Genomic DNA, 20970 nt, shown 5'->3' with positions numbered 1-20970 from the left:
TAACATTCTAGATAGCAGATTTGTAATGCAATTCAGTGGAAAGGACAGTTCTATTCACTGGGGAAATTCTCATAGAGCCGAAAAAGCTGCTTTATGTTTAGGTCCCAAAATAGGCTCTCAACCCTGGCTACATATTAGAATTATCTAGGGGGGGGCGCTTTTAGAAAATACTAATGACGGGCCGGGCGCGGTGGCTCAAGCCTGTAATCCCAGCACTTTGGGAGGCCGAGACGGGCGGATCACGAGGTCAGGAGATCGAGACCATCCTGGCTAACACGGTGAAACCCCGTCTCTACTAAAAATACAAAAAAATAAGCCGGGCGAGGTGGCGGGCGCCTGTAGTCCCAGCTGCTCGGGAGGCTGAGGCAGGAGAATTGCGCGAACCCGGGAGGCGGAGCTTGCAGTGAGCGGAGATCTGGCCACTGCACTCCAGCCTGGGCGACAGAGCGAGACTCCGTCTCAAAAAAAAAAAAAAGAAAAAAGAAAATACTAATGACTGAGGCCAACCCTAGCCGAATGAAACTCAATCTCTAGGGTGGAAGCCGGACATCTATAGTTGTTAAAAGCTCCCCAGGTAATTCTGATGCACAACTGGCTTGAGAATCACTGTTCTACAAGTTCCTATTATTGATTGCCATTTCAGAGAGAAGGATGTGGTTATTTATGTCAACTCTTTCCCATTATCAGTATTGATTGAAAAGACTTCTCAACAATAGTTACTGTCATCAATATGGCATTTTTCCAGAAGCTTCGCCTGGCAGCCCTAGCCTACAAACTGTCACAGACCTGCCAACGTTGTCCAGAATCTGGAATCTGAAGACTTCAAATCAGCTATCTTATCAGAGGTCATTCTGTATTCTAAGCAACTGACACTTTTCTGAAGGACAGTGAAGCCAATTTAAGCAATTTTTATCAAAGCTACAGACTTTGACTTATAGTTATTAAAGAGTAAAGATTTTCAAAAATAATTAACACCCAGGTTTTTGGAACAGAATTTTATAACACCTCCTACCAAAATAAAGCATATGTTTTTGGGCTTATTTTCCCAATGCTTTTTATTAAATTTCAACATATATAAAAGTAGAGATAATATAAAATAAATTCCTATATACACATCACAACTTTGACAATTACCAACTCCCAGCTAATCACGTTTCTTCTATAACAACTCCATATTCAACACTACTGCTAATCTAGATAATTTTGAAGCAAATCTCAGATGTCATATAATCAAGTCTTTAAATAATGCAGAAAGTAACTAGAAGGGACTTAGAGCCAGAAAATAGGAATGACAGAAAAAAATGATAATAGTTTATAAGAGGAAAAGGGCATTTGAATGTCTCCTCATATCTGCAGTGCTGGGATTACAGACTTGAGCCACTGTGCCTGGCTGTATTTTTCATTAATAATAATAATATTTTAAAAAACACAAATTAGTCACTACTTAACAATTCTATGGTGGAAAAAAAAAGAGGTCCTTAGACGTAGGAGAAAAAAAAAACTGTGAAGAATCACTACAATAAAAATGTCACTATTACCACTCTCCATTCAGTAAGTTCTAAAATTATTGACTGGCTGCCAGAAGGGAGCAGGCAGGAAAACCAAGGGACTGGGAAGGTCAGTGAGGTATTAGTCCCAAAATTATTATTATTATTTTTTGCATTATGCCCTAGAGCAGTAGGTTCTCAGCTTTGACTATCCATTAAAATCACCTGGAGAGCATTAAAATCCTGTCCCTTGAATGCCATATGCCAAACCAGTTAAATCAGAATCCTTGGGGGAGTGGGGGTTGGATGGGGGAGTAGGACACAGGTGGTAATTTTTTAAGGCTCCCTAGGTGATTCCAATAAGCTTCCAAATTTGAGCAAGTCTCACTGATTAGAAATATCTGGGGTAGCCTAACTTTTTTTTCCCTAAAGTTTCTAGTAACTTTTGAGAACCTCAGAATAGTTTTTTTAAAAAGAGACACCAAATTAGATCTATAGAAAAATATTGTTCTAAAAAATATAAACAAAGTAAATTAAATTGCTAGTTAATCTATTCTACATAAGCCAGATAAAAAATGTGTAGTTGGAGACCATAGGGTTTATTCTAATGTTTTCTGATATGTACAGCATAACTTTTATCAGTTTGCTCAGAATGGTGATTAAATATGTGTTGTCTGCAGGAAGGTGAATGGCAAGTCCTTTGAAAATCAATGAAATGATCAGGAACTGTGGCTCCTGCCTGTGCCTCTAATCCCAGCACTTTGAGAGAGAGCAGGATCTTTTAAGGGCAGGAGTTCAAGACCAGCCTGGGCAACATAGTGAGACTGCCCCCTATCTCTACAGAAAACTTAAAAAAAAATTAGCCAGGCTGATGCTTGAGCCCAGAAGTTAAGGCTGCAGTGAACCATGATCGCATCACTGAACTCCAGCCTGGGCAACTGAGCAAGACCCTGTCTTTAAAAAAAAAAAAAAAAATCAGTGATCAGCCTCTGCCTGATTTGACCTTCATCTTCCCTCACTCGACTTTATGTTAGTATGATGATATTCATTCCCTGATAAATCCTGAACGAATCCTAAACTTCAGTGTTTCCATACTGTGTACATATATTTAAACTTTATCATCAGTGTAGACAGTTTTTAAATACTTTTTATCTCCTTTTGGATGCATGGTTCTGTGATAGGTATAAGACAGGATACCTAAAAAATGTCTCTCATCATTATTAACAGGGCACACAGCATGCAGACAAGTTCAGCTTTGGACTTGTCATTTTGCTCAAACCCTCTTTTGGCAAAGTCCAAGGTCAATCTGAGGATTGACATCCCTGAACTTGTGAGTAATCAATAATCTTCAAATTGCATAGTTTTCATGACACCTAGTGAGGGTAAAAATCTTAGTAATTAGAACAATCATATCATTCAGTTTATCATTACCTAAACATTCAGCTTCAAATATAAACATCCTAGATAAAATGAAGTGAAAGTCTTTATGTGCTTGTTTTATCAGCCAACTGAAGAGTAAAATACCACAATAATTAATGATGTCTGTGAAACTTAATTTTAAGTACAAAACAATCAGTAACAACTTTCAATTATTTAGGAAAATAAGATTGATAGTTAATACAAATATTGAATACACTAGATTACTTTCTCAAGAATGTATCTTGGGAATAGGTTAATAAAAATTTAAACAATCTAAAACAGAGTAATAGACATTAGATTTTACAATAACTCAAACTTTGCAGAAATGTATTACCTACTAGTAGTCACAACATTAAAGAAAATAACCTTGAAGACCTGTATTTAAATTTCTGTTGGGGAATTGATGATGAATGAAAATCAATGTCCCCTCAAACTATCATGAGTTGGAAAAATTCCTAAATTATATAAACAACAGATATATAATAATCCAAATATAATATCTAATCGTGATATAACAAAGTGTTAAGATAAAACTTAGAGAAAACTGAGATATCCCAAGCACATTTTGTTTAGTCAAAGTTCACTATAGAAGACTCTAGAATAATGTTTTAAGACATCTATAGTTTTGAATCTATGAAGGTTTGATAGTTTAATGTAAATTATTACAAATTATCCTTTTCAGCAGCTGAAGACAAGTCTTTGAAGACAAATAATTTTTGAGGTTTGCCTTAAACTTTGAATTCTAGATACAAAACTCTTTCTAGTAAAATCCTTACCGAAAAACCTTTTCCTGAATTACTTTTGGCACACAAAAAGGTTAGTGATGTTTTTAAATGTGCCAGTTTAAAATGATTGTCTATTAGGTGTTACTGATGTACAGTATGTTACTGCAAAAGAAATCTAACAGCTGACAGTGCCAAGAAATTGTTCCTGTACTGTAATTTTACACTTCTAAAATCTGACTGCTATTGTTGACAATAATAAACTACAATAATAAATACATATGATAAATGTCTTGGATAAATTAATTCTTCTACCCTAGAAGTTTATTCTGTGTCAGTGCAACATTAGCCACAGGCAAATGTTAATTTTAACATTTGGTCACTGGCATTTGGCTGAAATGTGCATTTGGTACAATTCTACTAATAAGGCATTTAGAGGCTTATTGCTATGCTTCTTGGTAGAGAGAACCTAGTCTTAGCCTGATTGAATACTTTTATCTTGATAGTTTTAGGAAAAATCACAACAGTTTCACTCACAATTGATATCAATTCTCTATCCTCCCTTCCTTTAAAGTTCTTAGCACTTTAGTCTGTTCTGTGTAATTCAATATTAAATTACCCACTGTCTTGTACTGTTCACTGTACTCACATGATCTTCACACAGGAGAGTTCTTCCTTTAGGGTGGCATTATGTTTCTTTTACATTACCCATAGTGCCTGGCACAGTGTGGGCCATCCAATATATATTTACTATTTCACTTAAACCCATAGTATTACTGGCTTTGTGTCAGACATATAATTTTCCTTCTCAATTTTAGGCTATTCCATAAATAAACTATCCAAAGTGAACTATAGAATGGCTTGAGCAAATAAAGGTTGCATTAAAAAGAAGAGAAAAATAACGTTGTTTAGTGGAGGAGAAAAATAGAATACCGTATTTAGATCTGTGGCATTGAAAGGTAAGTCACTTACTTTCTCTGTGCCTTTGGATTCTGCAAGGCAATAAATAAAGTCAAAATAATTGAGAAGGATAATTGTAATATAAATACTAACCTGAAAGTTCGAACAAGATTTTTAAGTTGTGTGTAAATATCTCCCAATGTAATCTGAAGAGGACAGAGAAGCCCAGGCAATCTGAAAATTAAAAAATTACATTTATTTTAAAACAACCTTAATTATATGGAAACTTTTTTTGGGTCATGCCTAGATCTGAATTTTCCATAGGTAATAATGGCATTTAGGTAGAAGCAGTCATGATTTAAAGGTTAACTTAGGTTATGACTGGTGAGAACTCATAAGGAAACATTACCCCACACTCCACTTTGTAGTCTGTTACTGAGTGTGAAGCACTGAAATGCAAAATCATTTTGGCAGCTATTTACATTCTTGTCCCTAGTTTTACTTACCTGTTTATTTTCAAATATTAGACCAAGATGGAAAGAACACAACTGCCCCCAAAATGGTCCAATCTGAGAGTGCGGTATATTTTTCCTTACTAAATCCTCATGGTGGGAGTAAAAATTAGTACCCTTTTATGAAGCAATCTGACAATATATATTAACAGTTTAAATGTGTTTGACCCAACAGTTTTACTATGAAAAAAATTTAATCTAAGGAAATAATCAGATAAACATAAAAAATATGCTTGTTGCGGAAATAGTTTTAGTAGTGAAAAATTGGAAACAAATGTGTATCAATAGGTGATTGGTTAGATAAATTATGATACACCAATTTCATAGAATAAGACATTTAAAATAATGTGAATCTATTTTTTAATATAAAAAGATATTCATGATAGATGTGAAGTGAAAAATGTACATAGTATCATCCTATTTTTATAAAAACATATAATACCATTGTACTTCATATATATTACATATCAAGCATATTTCATCCCTTCTAGGTTTATCCATAGAGAGAACCAAATAGAATGAATATACATATGCCATATACATGTCGGGGATACACATCAAAATATTAATAGTAGTTAGTGTTGAGTGGTGGGATTACGGGTAATTTTTACTTCCTTCTTTAAACCATTCTGTATTGCCTCATTTGCTAAAGTATGTGTTACTTTATTTTTTTAAAGCTTCTTTTTAAGACCAGTGTGATAATACAAAAAGCTGCTTACTATGGAAGTTTCACACATATTCCAAAATAGAAAGAACAGTAATAATCCCATATATCTATTTCCAGATTCAATTTCTTAATTTTTGTTACATTTGCTTCATTTCTCATTCCCTTCAGCATCCAGGCTGGAGTGCAGTGGCATAATCCAAACGTCAGGCAATAACAAACGCTGGTGAGAAATGTGGAGACAAGGGAACCCTCATACAGTGTTGGTGGCAATGGAAATTAGTACACCCACTATGGAGAACAGTTTAATCACGAGCATAATCATAGCTCGCTGCAGACTCAAACTCTTGGGCTCAAGCAATCCTCCACTTCAGCCTCCTGAGTAGTAACCCCACAACACCCGATTAATTTTTATTTTTATTTATTTTATTTTTTTGAGATGAAGTCTCACTCTGTCCCCCAGGCTGGAGTGCAGTGATGGGATCTCGGCTCACTGCAAGCTCCGCTTCCCAGGTTCGGGCCATTCTCCTGCCTCAGCCTCCTGAGTAGCTGGGACTACAGGCGCCTGCCACCACGCCCGGCTAATTTTTTTTTTGTATTTTTAGTAGAGACAGGGTTTCACCGTGTTAGACAGGATGATCTCGATCTCTTGACCTCGTGATCTGCCTGCCTCAGTCTCCCAAAGTGCTGGGATTACAGGCGTGAGCCACCGCACCCGGCCTAATTTTTATTTTTATTTTTGTAGAGATGGGGTCTTACTATGTTGCCCAGGCTGGTCTTGAACTCCTGGCTTCAGGTGATCCCCCTGCCTCAGCCTCCCAAAGTTCTGGTATTACAGGCATGAGCCACCACACCTGGCCATTTTTTTCTTATTTTGTAGTAATATTTTAAAGTAAATACCTGTCGTCATGTCATTTGACCTGTTTCCATTTTTATCTCTAAATACAAAGGCACTTTCTTATATAGTCACAATAAAATGATCATAACCATCCAAATTAACAATTCCTGAGTGTCATCTAATATCCAACATATTTAATTTCCTCTGATACTCTGAAATAAACACTTTTTACAATTGGTTGGTTCAAATAAAAAACCAAAAAAGGTCTAACTTTGATAATGAGAAGAAAACTCTTTCATAAACAAACAACAAAAAATTCCTATAACATAATTAGTTTTGTCTTCACTCTTCTTTATGCCTTGGTTAATGTGAAATGTTTTCCGTATTTTCAAACTGCTACAAAATAAAACTTCATATTCACAACCCTTAAATAGTGACTGACACACTTTTCCATGTTTTCTGCTAAAATAAGAAAATGCAGATTGAAAAGTTCAACACAGCCCTCACACCTCAGGAAAAAAAATCTTCAAGTTCTTTTTGAAAGAAAAACCAAGATAGCAATTTTTAAATGTCATTTATGACTGGGCTAATTACAAGAACAATACTTTCCACCACGGGAAGTTTAAAGCTAAAAGTGCAACGTTGAGCTGAACAAAAACTCAAGTTGCTGAATGTGAAATGGTTCTAAGGATATGCATGCAGAGTGAGTTAACAGACCCTTAAAACTTTATAATAACATCTTATTCACATCTGAAACTGCTGTGACACATTTACCACAAATCAGTATTTAAATGGGTCTAGCTGTGAGATTTTTTTTCCCTGACTTCACTGATTAGGTGGGAGTAACGTAGTTTGGTCTTCTAAATCCACAATCTCAACCTTCCTCTTTATGATGTGCCTCTGTGTCCTCTACACAAAAATTTGTATTTCTTGGATAAAATATCTTAAAAATCCAAATTTCTCAACTGAAGAAATGCATGGAAACTTTTCACATTATTTTTCAAAGTGTTCAAAATTTGAGGATAATACTTACACATTATGAGCTCATAAATGTCAAGCTAATTTAAAACTACTACAAAGCTGGAATGGCAATTATATACTTACACTTTACTCAACTTTTCAAGTACGATGCGTTTTCTAATCTGGTTCTGGGAACTTGAGTCTATCAGTGGAAAGGTGGAATCATGCTGAATCACATTTTTAAACAAAGCAAAACAGAATCATAAGTTTACATTCTTTCTTTGATAAGTAGAATAATAAACATTAAAACACAAAGTTTATATCTGTGGCATAGTAGGAAAATAACTAGACTTGAGAATTAGATTTAAATTTGAGTATCAACTCAGTTGTTAGGCTGCTGTGAACTTGCTTGAGTCATTTGCCCTCTTTGGATAGTTTTCTCATCTTTGTAAGTGAGATATTAATACCTCCTTTATTAAATGATAAAATGAATACAAAAAGATTTTGTAAACTGCTAAGTGCTGTACAAATGTAGTGGATTAAAATATTAAAATTAGCAAATACTATAAATATATTATGAGGAGTTCTGTCATTATGTCATTTGACCCCTAATCATTCTAGAAATGGCACACAAGATAATTCAAACCAACTCTCTCTCTGAGAACTGAAAAAAGTTGGAGGAAAAAAATCCACATTTGTTTGAAACACATTTGTTAGCATCAGAGAGCTAACGAGGCTATAAAGAATTACAGTCTGAGATCCTGGAGAAGGTAATTACAGATAGAGCACTAATTTTCCATTTAGATATTGAGAAACGGAGCAGTTTTTCTAATAAAAACAGTTTAGGGTATCCTTCAAGAAGGGAGGGGTATGGGCAACCCTCCCCAAATATAAGACCAGGACTTGGAAAGACCGTACTCTAGGAATAAGAAAAAGAATAGGAAATAGACTAGTTCTTTCAGGAGGTGAATCCCACCTTGAAATCATCTTAATCTCTGATTACATTACAGTGATACGGAACAGCTACAAATCATGTCAGAAGCAAATATAAATCTATTCTAGAGGAAGATAACATCATCCTGAGTCTCCAGTTATCTCTCTAAATTTTAATATACAATGTTTGGCATGTAATAAAATAAGACAATATGATAACAATCTGAAACAGCCTACAGAGATCAATCCTGAGGGAATCTAAATAATGAAGTTATCAGCATTATTTAAATAAATGTTTAATGTATTCAAAGAAAAATGACAAGGTTGAAAATTTTTGACAGAGAACTGGAAACTACATAAAGTAACAAAATGAAGACCCTAGAACACAAAAATACAGTATTTAAAAGTAAGAACTAATGGGTAGACATAAGAGCATCGTAGAAATGACTGAAGAGAGAATGCTGAATAGGAAAATATCCAGAATGAAGCACAGTCACCACTCCCCAAACACATAATGTAAAGCACAAAGGAGATTAAGAGACCTACAAGATACAGTAAAAAAAAAAAAAAGACTACAGAGGCAGAATGGAATAGAAGCAATATCTAGGAGATAACTGGGAACATTCCAAAACTTACAAAAAAAGTCTTAAAAGAAGCTAGAGGAAGAAGACACAATACTTTCAAAGGAGTAGCAATAAGAGATACAAATGGAAGCCAAAAGACAAGGGAATGATATTTTCAATGGGCTGAAAGAAAATAACTGCTCATCTAAAATTCAATACAGAAAAATATCTTTCAAAAGTAAAAGTAAAATAAAGAATTTTCTGACAAAGAAAAACTGAGAAAATTCATTATCAACTGATACTAAGAGAAGTATATTCTTCAGGCACAAGGCAAATAATCCCAGATGGAAGAATGGGGATAGAAGGAGGAATGAAAAACAATGAAAGAGTAATTAATTGGATAAATCCAGCTGAGTGTTGGCTATAAATAATCTTGCAATATATTTGAAATTTAAAGAAAATAAAAATATCCAATAATAGAACATAAGTCGAGAGGGATCAAGAGGGATACATGGAGTTAAATCATTCTAAGGTGCTAATTGTCCAGGAAGCAATGAAAATATTAACTTACATTAGACTTTAATAAGACAAAGATTCAGGTTTTAACACTTAGGGTAACCATTTAATGATCAATAAAACAGTATATAAAAACAATTTAACAGAGGCTAAAAAATGGAATAATGATTCAATGCAAAAGAAAGCAAGAGAGAAAAGGAAGACAGAATAAGTGGGACACACAGAAAGAGGAGTGAGATGGTAGATTTAAACCCAAATACTGTATACCAATTGTGACATGAAATGCAAATAAATTCTCCACATAAAGGACAAAGATGATCAATCTAGACAGATTGTCCTTGACCACATTAATACAAGAATGTTAATGTCAGCAAAGTAGACTGTAAAGAAAAAAAAAACAGAAAGATTGCTCCATAGTGATAGGAGTTTCAATTTACCAGGAAGACGTAACAATTTTACATTTATATCCAATAACATGGTCTCAAAAAGTAAAATTTGCAGAACTAAAAGGAGAAATAATCAATCCACAATTAAGGTGAGAGATTTTAACTCATCTTTCTCAGTGACTGATGGAATGAGCAGACCAAAACCAAAACCCAAACCACCACACCCCAACAGTGCTTCTCAAATGTTAATGTGCATGCCCATCTTCTGGGGATCTTGTTAAAAAGTAATTCTCATTCAGTAGATATGGGGTGGGGATGACAGTCTGAATTTCTAACAAGCTTCTAGATGATGCTGATGCTGCTGGTTCCATGGACCACACATTGTATAGTATGCACTGTATTTACTCTATCTTTGTGTTTCTGAAAATTTCCCTAACAAAAAGTTTTTAAAAATTGACTACCCACAGGCCAGGTGTGGTGGCTCACACCTATAATCCCAGCACTTTGGGAGGCTGAGGTGGGCAGATCACTTGAGGTCACAAGTTCGAGACCAACCTAGCCTGGCCAACATGGTGAAACCCCGTTGCTACTGAAAATACAAAAGTTAGCCAGGCATGGCAATGGATGCCTGTAATCCCAGCTACTTGGGAGGCTGAGGCAGGAAAATAGCTCAAACCCAGGAGGTGGAGGTTGCAGTGGGCCAATATGGCACCATTGCACTGCAGACTGGGCAACAGAGGAGACTCCATCTCAAAAAAAAAAAAAAAAAAAAAAAAAAAAAAAAAAAAAAAAATTGACAACCCACAAAGAAAATCAGAGGAAAAGATAGCTCAATGGGTGATATTCTAAGCATTTAAAGAACTAACATTAATTTTAGACAGATTCTTCCAGAAATGGAGGAAACATTTCCCAATTTGTTTTACCAAATGATTACAACCAAAACCTGATAAAGATATTACAAGAAAGGAAAATTATAGGCAGTGCCAGGTATCACCATTCTGAACAATTTTCACCCTTTTCCACTGTCTTTGTATTTCAGAAGGCTGATCTGTACAGGCTGCATCAATGGGCTTCCTCAGTCTCTGGCTTTTATCTCAGTTTTGCCAATGAAGAATAAGAAACTGGATGGTGCAGAAGAGTCATTCCTGCTTGGTCCACTACATGCTGCACTTCCTTGTATAAAACCTCATGGTCCACTCCTACCTTTTCCCTTGAGGTCTGGGGGTGGTGAGGGCTCTCAAACTACGATTAGTGTATTATTCCTTTAGTTTCCTTCACTCTGACCACATTTGCACACTTTGGAAAACAGTCCCATAATTAAACTTTCCTCAGATTACTCAATTTGTACCATGTGATTTATGATGAGACCATGAGCAATTCATACGCTAATGTCACTCATTCTGAAAATATGTGCAAAAATTCTAAGGCAAATATTAGGAGGACCAAATTCAGTATTATATAAAAAGGCTACTATAGCTCAATCAAATTGAGTTTATTATAAGAATGCAAAGTTGGTTTAATATTAAAAATAAATGTTAGGTCTGGGAAAAAATGGCAGATAGAAGGCAGGACTAACTTGCAGTTCCCACTTGGTTGGACAGAGCGGCATGTGGAGACTCACATCATGAACTTTTGCTCCAAGAACTACCGCAGAAGCATACCAGAAAAGGCGAGGAACTATGAGTCAGCTTGCTTTCTCAGCTGTGAGGCCTGTAGCCTGGGGCAAGTTCTCAGCCCTGCTCATCAGCTGCCTGGAAATAAACTTGGTGCTTTTGTGGGGGCACGGTGGGAGTGAGTCTGGCCTTTTAGGCTACAGGCTGTGTGGAAGCTGGGTGAGGCTTGTGGTTGCCAGCTTTCTCCCACTTCCCTAGTGACCTGTGTGACGCAGCAGTCAGCTATAATCCCCCTGGGAATTGGCCTGGGACTTACACAATGGTACCCTCACCTGATGGCCTTTCTCTACTGACCCTGGTAGCCGAAGACAAAGGACTTAATCTCTTGGGAGCTCTATGGCCCTGCCTACTGCCTGACCCCAGAGCAAGCTTGTATCCTCCCTATACTACTACAGCTGATACACTCTTGAAAGCGCCACCTCCTGGCTGGAGGCCAACCAACACAAAACCAGTGCACTTAAAAAAAATACAATTAAGGACCCTCACAGAGTCCACTTCACTCCCCTGTTACCTCCACCAGAGCAGGTGCTGGTATCCACAGCTGAAGATGGATCACATCACAGGACCCTTTGCAGACACTCCCTAGTACCAGCCAGAAGCCTGGTAGCTCTGCTGGGTGGCTAGACCCAGAAGAGCAATAACAATCACTGCAGTTTGGCTCTCAGGAAGCCCCATCCCTAGGGGAAGGAGGAGAGCACCAAATCAAGGGAGCACCCCGTGAGACAAAAGAATCTGAACAGCAGCCCTTGAGTCCCAGATCTTCCTTCTCACAGTCTACCCAAATGAGAAGGAACCAAAAAAACAATTCTAGTAATATGACAAAACAAGGTTCTTTAGCAACCCCAAAACATCACACTAGCTCACCAGCAATGGATCCAAACCAAGACAAAATCTCAGAATTGCCAGAAAAAGAATTCAGAAGGTTGATTATTAAGCTAACCAAGGAGGCACCAGAGAAAGGTGAGGCCCAACTTAAAGAAATAAAAAAAAAGATAAAAGATATGAATGGAAAAATCTCCAGTGACATAGATAGCATAAATAAAAAACTATCACAACTTTGGGAAATGAAGGACACACTTAGAGAAATGCAAATGCACTGGAAAGTCTCAGCAATAGAATTGAGCAAGTAGAAGAAACAACTTCAGAGCTTCAAGACAAGGCTTTTGAATTAACCCAGTCCAACAAAGACAAAGAAAAAAAAATTTTTTTTAATGAACAAAGGCTCCAAGAAGTTTGGGATTATGTTAAACAAACAAATATAAGAATAATTGCTGTTCATGAGAAAGAAGAGAAATCTAAAAGTCTGGAAAACATATTTGAGGGAATAATCAAAGAAAACTTCTCTGGCCTTGCTAGAGACCTACACATCCAAATACAAGAAGCTCAAAGAACACCTGGGAAATTCATCATAAAAAGATCATTGCCCCAGCACATAGTCATCAGGTTATCAAAAGTCAAGATGAAGGAAAGAATCTTAAGAGCAGTGAGGCAAAAGCATCAGATAACTTATAAAGCAAAGCCTATCAGATTAACAGCAGATTTCTCAGCAGAAACCCTTTAAGCTAGAAGACATTGGAGTCCTATCTTTAGCCTCTTTAAACAAAACAACTATCAGCCAAGAATTTTGTATCCAGCAAAACTAAGGTTTATAAATAAAGGAAAGATAGCCTTTTTCAGACAAACAAATTCTGAGAGAATTCACCACTACCAAGTCAGCACTACAAGAACTGCTAAAGGAGTGATAAATCTTGAAATAAATTCTGGAAATAACACCAAAATAGAATCTCTTTAAAGCATAAATCTCACAGGACTTATAAAACAATACAACAATGAAAAAAAATAAAAAGCTGTCCAGGCAACAAACAGCACGATGAATAGAATAGTACCTCACATCTCAATACTAACATTGAATGTAAATGGCCTAAAGGCTCCACTTAAAAGATACAGAATGGCAAAATTAATAAGAATTCACCAACCAAGTATCTGCTGTCTTCAAGGGACTCACCTGACACATAAGGATTCACATAAACTTAAGGTAAAGGGTGGAAAAACATTCCATGCAAATGGACACCAAAAGTGAGCAGAAGTAGCTATTCTTATATCAGACAAAACAAACTTTAAAGCAACAGCAGTTTAAAAAGACAAAGAGGGACATTATACAATGATAAAAGGACTAGTCCAATAGGAAAATATCACAATTCTAAATATATATGCACCTAAACCTGGAGTTCCCAAATTTATAAAACAGTTACTATGAGACCTAAGAAATGAGATAGAAAGCAACACAATAATAGTGGTGGATTTCAGTACTCCACTGACGCACTAGACAGGTCATCAAGACTTGTTCCTGAATGATCATTCGGTCAACAATGAAATCAAAGTAGAAATTAAAAAATTCCACTGTGGCCTGAGAGAATATTTGATATAATTTTGATTATACCCTAGAACAAATGGATTTAACAGGTATTTACAGAACATCCTACCCAACAATAGCAGAAAATACATTCTATTCATCAGCACATGGAACAGTCTCCAAGACAGACCATATGATAGGTCAGCTGAATTTTTTAACAATTCCAACTGAACAGGAAGTCTCCTGGCCAGAACTCAAGGGAGGGTGTGAATCTGGTGTGCAGACTCCACAGGCTGGGAGATGTGAAAGTCCTACTTGTTCTCACAGGTGGGAGGCTGGTAGCCTGGGGCAAGTTCTCAGCCCTTCCCACCCCCTGCCAAGTAAACAAACTTGGTGCTGTTTGGAGGGGCATGGTGGGAGTGAGACTGGTCATCTGGGTTGCATGGGAGCTGGGTGAGGCCTGTAACTGCTGGCTTTCCCCCACTTCCCTGACAACCTGCATGACACAGTAGAGGCAGCCATAATCTTCCTGGAACAGCTCCACTGACTTGGGAACCACACTCCCATCTGCCACAGCAGCCACAGCAAGCCCTGCCCAAGGAGTCTTGAGCTCAGACACATATAGCCCTGTCCCCATGATGGTCCTTCCCTACCCACTCTGATAGCTGAAGACAAAGGGCATATACTCTTGGAAGTTCTAGTGCCCTACCCACAGCCTGATTCTCCCTATACTACCAAAACTGATGCTCTCTCAAAAGTGCCACCTTCTGGCAGGAGGCTAACCAGCACAAAAATAGTGCATTAAACAACCAAAACTAAGGATCCTCACAGAATCCATTTCACCCCCTGCCATCTCCACCAGAGCAGGTGCTGGTATCCACGGCTGAGAGATCTGCAGACCTGACCTAAGAGATTATCCAAGTGATCAATAAGCAAATAAAATAGTGCTGAATTTATTAATCATCACATAAATATAAATATAATCATAAAGCAATACTACCAGAATGGCTAAAACTAACAATATCAAGTACTAGGGAGGATGTGGAGTCAAGGAAACTCCCATATAGTAGTAGTGGAACTGTAAACTGGTACAACCACTTTGGAAAACTGTTTGGCATTATCTAGTATAGTTGCATACATGCATATATGATAACCCAGCATTCCCAGTCCTAGATACTTCAGAAATACATATGCATATTAGCACAGAGATAAATACAAGAAAATTCATAAGAATATTGTTCATAATAGCCCCAAATTGGAAATAGTTTAAATGTCCATTAGCATAAATAAATGGTATATTTATATAATGGAATATTATGCAGCAGTAAGAACTACAGCTATATGCAACAACACAAATGATTCAAAAGTATAATACTGCATGAAATAAATTGGACACCAAGAATATATACTGTAAAAAAAAATGACAGAACTAATCTGTGCTAATATTAATTTTGGAAAGAGGTGCTGATTAGGAGGGTATATATATGGGGCTTCTAGTTTACTTATAATGATCTATTTCCTGGCTTGGGTAGTGATTACATCAGGACATTAACATGTGAATACTCAAGAAATCATATAATTACTATTTATGTTGTACTTCAATGGAAATGTTTTAATGTGTTATGTAACATTTTTGGAAAATGTTACAAATTTTAAATAATCAAATTTCAGGGATTATTAAGGCTAAAAAGCACAAAATGATAAAATAAGTGATGTTCTATGGTAGGTTTATGCAGCTTAGTGACACAAATCAATGTTTCTCCCAGCTTAATATAAGTTTTGGATGATGTCTAATAACATACTTGAAATGATTTGAAGTAGGGTGCTGGGCCAAGCAACACTCTATAGAAATATATTTCTAAATTTTTTACATTTCTGCTTCTACCCTCTTTCCAAATCTCCAATGTGCTTTTAAATTTAGAGCCACATTTACTTGGGAATATTCGAGAACAAAGTTTTGTGGTAAAAACAAGGTTATTACCCATTCCTCTTCATGTTAAATGACTTCATTTTCCAGGGAGTACACATGAATCAAAGATGGGTCATAGAAATATTAAAAGATGCTCTCTAAATCTCAGTGGCACATTTTCAATCTCTACTTATGGGTACTATTTACTGAGTACCAATTACATGTCATGTACTGTGATAAATGCTTTACACACATTATCTTTAAAACGAATAACAATTGAGCAAGAGAAGCTATTAATAGTCCCATTTACAGATGAGCAAACAGACCAGGAAACTAATTTTTCATACGGCTAGTAAATGACAAAACAGATGTTCAAATCTAGGTCTATCTGAATGTGCTTTCCATTCTCTTTGTCCATTATTTCCCAATAAGTCTCTTTTACAAATTATTTTCATCTATAATATTTTAAATGGACATGCTTGCTAAATATTTTTCAATGTAACTAGCAAGTCTATTCCATGGCATATACTTCCATTAAACACACACACACAGACCCCATGTATAAATCTGAAAGAATACATGCCGAAGAAGAAAAAGCAAGCCTCTTCAGAGGCTTCATTTATTATATGAAGAATTAGGGAAAACTTTGTCCCACCATTTTAGGCTATTTTTACATTAGAAAAAAATATTGCACACTGATGAAAATTTACTGGGGATAAATGTCAACTTATTTGTAAAACAGTAATGCCAACAGTGGAGATGGCACTGTAAACCAAAAGGCAGAATGACTAAAGAAACTATTTGAAAACTTAACAATTATCTATCTCTTCAATACCCTTCCTGCTCCAAGATTTGCTGTGGTGAGTTTTCCAAATGTTAACGACCTGGAAAAACTCAATGTCTGTAAGACATACCTCTTCTGAGTCTTGTGATTTGGTGGTTTCTTCATCCAAAACATATCGTCCTCTATAAAACTCCCTGATCCTCAGATTTAACTTTTCAGTTTCTTTTTTCAAATTCTCGTAACTCGGCAGTGGTTTAATGGCTGTATCTGAGCCCCTAAAAGGTAAAGACTCATCCAAGCTGTTCTGAGATTCCCTCCAGGCAGGGGAATGACTATCTGGATCTGAGATTATGTCATCTTCATCAAGTTCTTCTTTAACCAGACAGGCTTCAGGTTTCAGACACACAGAAGCATAATTCTGGCCATACAAAAACCTCAAAGTTTCTTCTGTCTTCCACTCAATCAAAGTCTCCTTCAAAACTTTAAGTAAGTTCCTCTTTCCAACTTCAGGACACACCTGCACTGAACTAGAGACTGACCTAGACACTTGGTTTGATTTGGCAAATTTTCTCTTAAAATGCTCTGCACTTTTCTTACTTATGCCTACCAAAGTTATTTCCGACCTACTGTATTCACTTTCAGAATTTTCTGAAGCTTTTAATCTTTGAGGCAAAGTGCTATTTGAAGAACTCTGAGTAGTTACTTTCTGTAAAGGAAGTTCACATGTAGCATCTTTGTCCTGACTATCTAATTTGCAATTGCCTAACTGCTCAGTGACATCTACTACTGTCTGTTTTTTGTCTTTGTGTTTGGAGTCAGCTTTGTGACCAGCTTTCTTTTTCATTATGCTTTTTTGGTGCAGCTGTGGTCTAATACTTGTTGAATTTGGTCTGTTTCCTGGTAGAATAGAGGAAACAAAGTCTTGCTCATTGTCACTGCTACTACCACTGTGAGTGCTAGAAGAACAAGATTCATATTGCTTTTCAAAGTGGCTAGGATTGTCGATATCTGATGTTTTAATGGCTTTACTGCATAACTGTACTTCTTCTCCAGAATGGCCACTGTAGAATGAAAGAGAAATAAAATAACTAAATAACAAATAGCAATAAAACCCGAAACAATAGGAAAGTACCTCATAGTGTTTATACATTGTAACTTTCAAGGTAGAAATTTTTATTCCCTAGGCAAAACCTTATATCTAGGTTCTGATATATTAGTTTCAGAAGAAGCCTATAATTTCAGTACACCTATTAATAATATATTTTTTGATACAGTTCTTCTGTCTTCTTCCTTCATCTTTTTCCTCCAATTATTTTAAAATTGTTACAGGAGTACAGCAAAACTTTTTTAAAAACTTGATAATGCTGTCCCACTGCACTATTTGGATTTGCCTGTTGTTGCAAACATATGTATATATAAATATATATAAAGTACCTATATAAATATAAAGTGTATATAATATATAAATATATAAAATATAAAGTATATATTTATATTTACATATGTAACATACACTTATATATTACATAATGTATACTATATATAATATATAAAATAGATATGTAGTTTAAAAATATATAATATGAAAAATAATATAAAAATAAATATATATTTTTAAGATAGAGTCTCACTGTGTTGCCCAGGCTGGATTGCAATGGTGTAAAGTAAGCTCACTGCAACCTCTGCCTCCTGGGTTCAAGCAATTCTCCCACCTCAGCCTCCCGAGTAGCTGGGATTACAGGTGGGCACCACCAAGCCTGGCTAATTTTTGTATTTTTTTAGTAGAGATGGCATTTTGCCATGTTGGCCAGGCTGGTCACAAACTCTTGGCCTCAAGTGATTTGCCCACCTTGGCCTCCCAAAGTGCTGGGATTACAGGCATGAGCCACCATGCCCGGCTGACCTTTTTATTTTTTATTTTTGTATTTTATTTTATTTTTATTTATTTGAGATGGAGTCTTGCTCTGTCACCCAGGCTGGAGCACAGTGGCAAGATCTTGGTTCACTGCAACCTCCGCTTCCTGGGTTCAAGTGATTCTCCTGCCTCAGCCTCCCAAGTAGCTGGGATTACAGATGCACACCACCATGCCCCTCTGATTTTTGTATTTTAGTAGAGATGAGGTTTCATCATGTTGGCCAGGCTGGTCTCAAACTCCTGACCTCAAGTGATCCACCTGCCTTGGCCTCCCAAAGTGCTGAGATTACTGGCTGACCTTTTTTAAAAAAGTTTTTCTTTTGAAAATTTTGGCTAAGTGTGGTGACTCATATCTGTAATCCCAGCACTTTGGGAGGCCAAGGCAGGTGGGTCACCTGAGGTCAGGAGTTCGAGACCAGCCTGGCCAACATAGTGAAACCCTGTCTCTACTAAAAATACAAAAATTAGCCAGGAGCGGTGGTGCATGCCTGCAGTTCCAGTTACTCAGGAGGCTGAGGCAGGAGAATTGCTTGAACCCAGGTGGCGGAGGTTGCAGTGAGCCGAGATGGCGCCACTGTACTCCAGCCTGGGTGATTTAGAGTGAGACTCTGTCTCGAAAAAAAAAAAAAGAAAGAAAATGTCATTATCGGTTTCTTAAATAAAAAAAAATTACAGGAATTGTGTTTAGGTTTGAAAAGATAAAATGATAAAAATAAATGGGTAAACATTTTCTAATTCTGGTTGACTGTTGTACAGAAAATTCTACAGAATGAAAATCACAGGAAAGGCATAGCAGAACAAGTTAGCAAATCAACATTTTTCAATAAAAGATATTTAAATTTTAAAATCCAGAGTTACAACAGCATGCTAACAATAAAAGACAAAAGTTGTCCCTGACAATGTTCTTCAATTTTCAGATTAGATTTGAATAAGATAAAGAATTATGAAAGAGAGAAGGCAAGAGTAGCTTTGCCAATACAAACTTGAAACAAAGAAGGCCGCTCTCAAGCACAGACACATATCAAAACTTTAAAAGATCAGGATGAAAAAGACTCTGGGTCAAGAAGTAAGCTGTGGGAAAATGTAAAGGAAAAAATATATATATACATAAAAGTTGAAAGCAAGGTCATAGATGGGAATGAAGAAAAAAGACGAAAAGTTAAGTTTAGTCTTAGATACCATCTTTTAGTTAGAATCTAGCCAATATAGCCATGGGGCTGTCTCTTGCATCAGAAGTAAAAATAGGTGTAAGCTCAAAAAATTAGAACAATTTAACTTTCAGGTATTTCATACTTTCTCTTGGAGTTTTAAGGCAATTATATGTTTTTATACTACTCTGAAGCTATAAAGAATATACATCAACAAATAAATATCTCTTATTTGTGCTCAATGCCCTGGTGACTAAGGTAGTGACTATTAACCAGGAACATTTATTCTGAGAGTTAAGGGATGTGTTTTGAGAGATGGCCATACCAGGCAAACAATACCATGAGGAAAGTTTAGAAAGAAAATCACAACTTGGAATTTATATTAATGCTTTAGATGTTCTTTCAAATAATTAAGTAACTGGTAAATTATTGGTTTAGAAATCCTATAGGACTATAAAAACCTTTCAACAAATGTAATAGGCACAATCTAGTTGACAAAGAAGCACGGTATCTGAGATGGAGGCTGTGTTTATGTCCTATTTCAACAGGTCAAATTAGATTTCCTCGGGAGGAACAGCTGTACAATAAATCATACAGATCAAACACATCATCTTACCATCACAAAAGAAAAAGCTGAACAGGTCAAATATTTCTTTGTGTGGGCTAGAATGGGACATTTACATAATGCATCAGCACAGGAAGTCCAAGAGCTCCTATCACCTGGTTCACTCCTAATGTTTCTATTAACATAAATATATAAATGGTAAATGATACTGATTCAACCATACCTCTGTTCTTCCTTTAGCAGTTGAAAATCGGGATGCCTGTAACAAGAACACAGAAATAAAAATTAGGCTGGGTGCGGTGGCTCATGCCTGTAACCCCAGTGCTTTGGGAGGCTGGGCAGGCAGATCACGAGGTCAGGAGATCGAGACCATCCTGGCCAACATGATGAAACCCCATCTCTACTAAAAATACAAAAATTAGCTGGACATGGTGGTGTGCGCCTGTAGTCCCCGCTGCTCAGGAGGCCGAGGCAGAAGAATCGCTTGAACCGGGGAGGCAGAGGTTGCAGTGAGCCAAGATTGTGCCACTGCACTCCAGCCTGGCGACAGAGCGAGACTCCCATCTTAAAAAAAAAAAAAAAAAAAAAAATTAAAGGACAAAGTACTCTCAAACTCATCAACAAGAAATCTGGATTAGTCTCTCTCTTACTCAAACTTTACTCACTTTTCAGGGTTAAGTTCAAATTCCACTAGCCCAATAAAGTTTTTCTTGACTAACTTGG

At 36.5% G+C, this 20970-nt stretch overlaps 1 protein-coding gene across 3 annotated transcripts in view; it reads right to left on the bottom strand.

The window, feature by feature from the left end:
• Nucleotides 1–20970, bottom strand: part of RPAP2 (RNA polymerase II associated protein 2) — an 89243-nt gene that overhangs the window by 46521 nt on the left and 21752 nt on the right. For all 3 annotated transcript variants that reach the window (XR_007729309.1, XM_050806917.1, XM_050806921.1), the window contains 4 exons: nucleotides 20471–20506; nucleotides 16750–17680; nucleotides 7647–7729; nucleotides 4682–4762 (listed from right to left, as the gene is read on the bottom strand). Coding sequence is in view for 2 of the 3 variants with exons in the window: in XM_050806917.1 (XP_050662874.1) it covers nucleotides 4682–4762; nucleotides 7647–7729; nucleotides 16750–17680; nucleotides 20471–20506 (1131 nt within the window). In the remaining variant the exon portion in view is untranslated. The remainder of the gene's footprint in view (nucleotides 1–4681; nucleotides 4763–7646; nucleotides 7730–16749; nucleotides 17681–20470; nucleotides 20507–20970) is intronic.

This window comes from Macaca thibetana, chromosome 1 (assembly GCF_024542745.1).
Source record: "Macaca thibetana thibetana isolate TM-01 chromosome 1, ASM2454274v1, whole genome shotgun sequence".
NCBI lineage: Eukaryota > Metazoa > Chordata > Mammalia > Primates > Cercopithecidae > Macaca > Macaca thibetana.
This window is presented reverse-complemented; position numbering and strand designations above follow the sequence as displayed.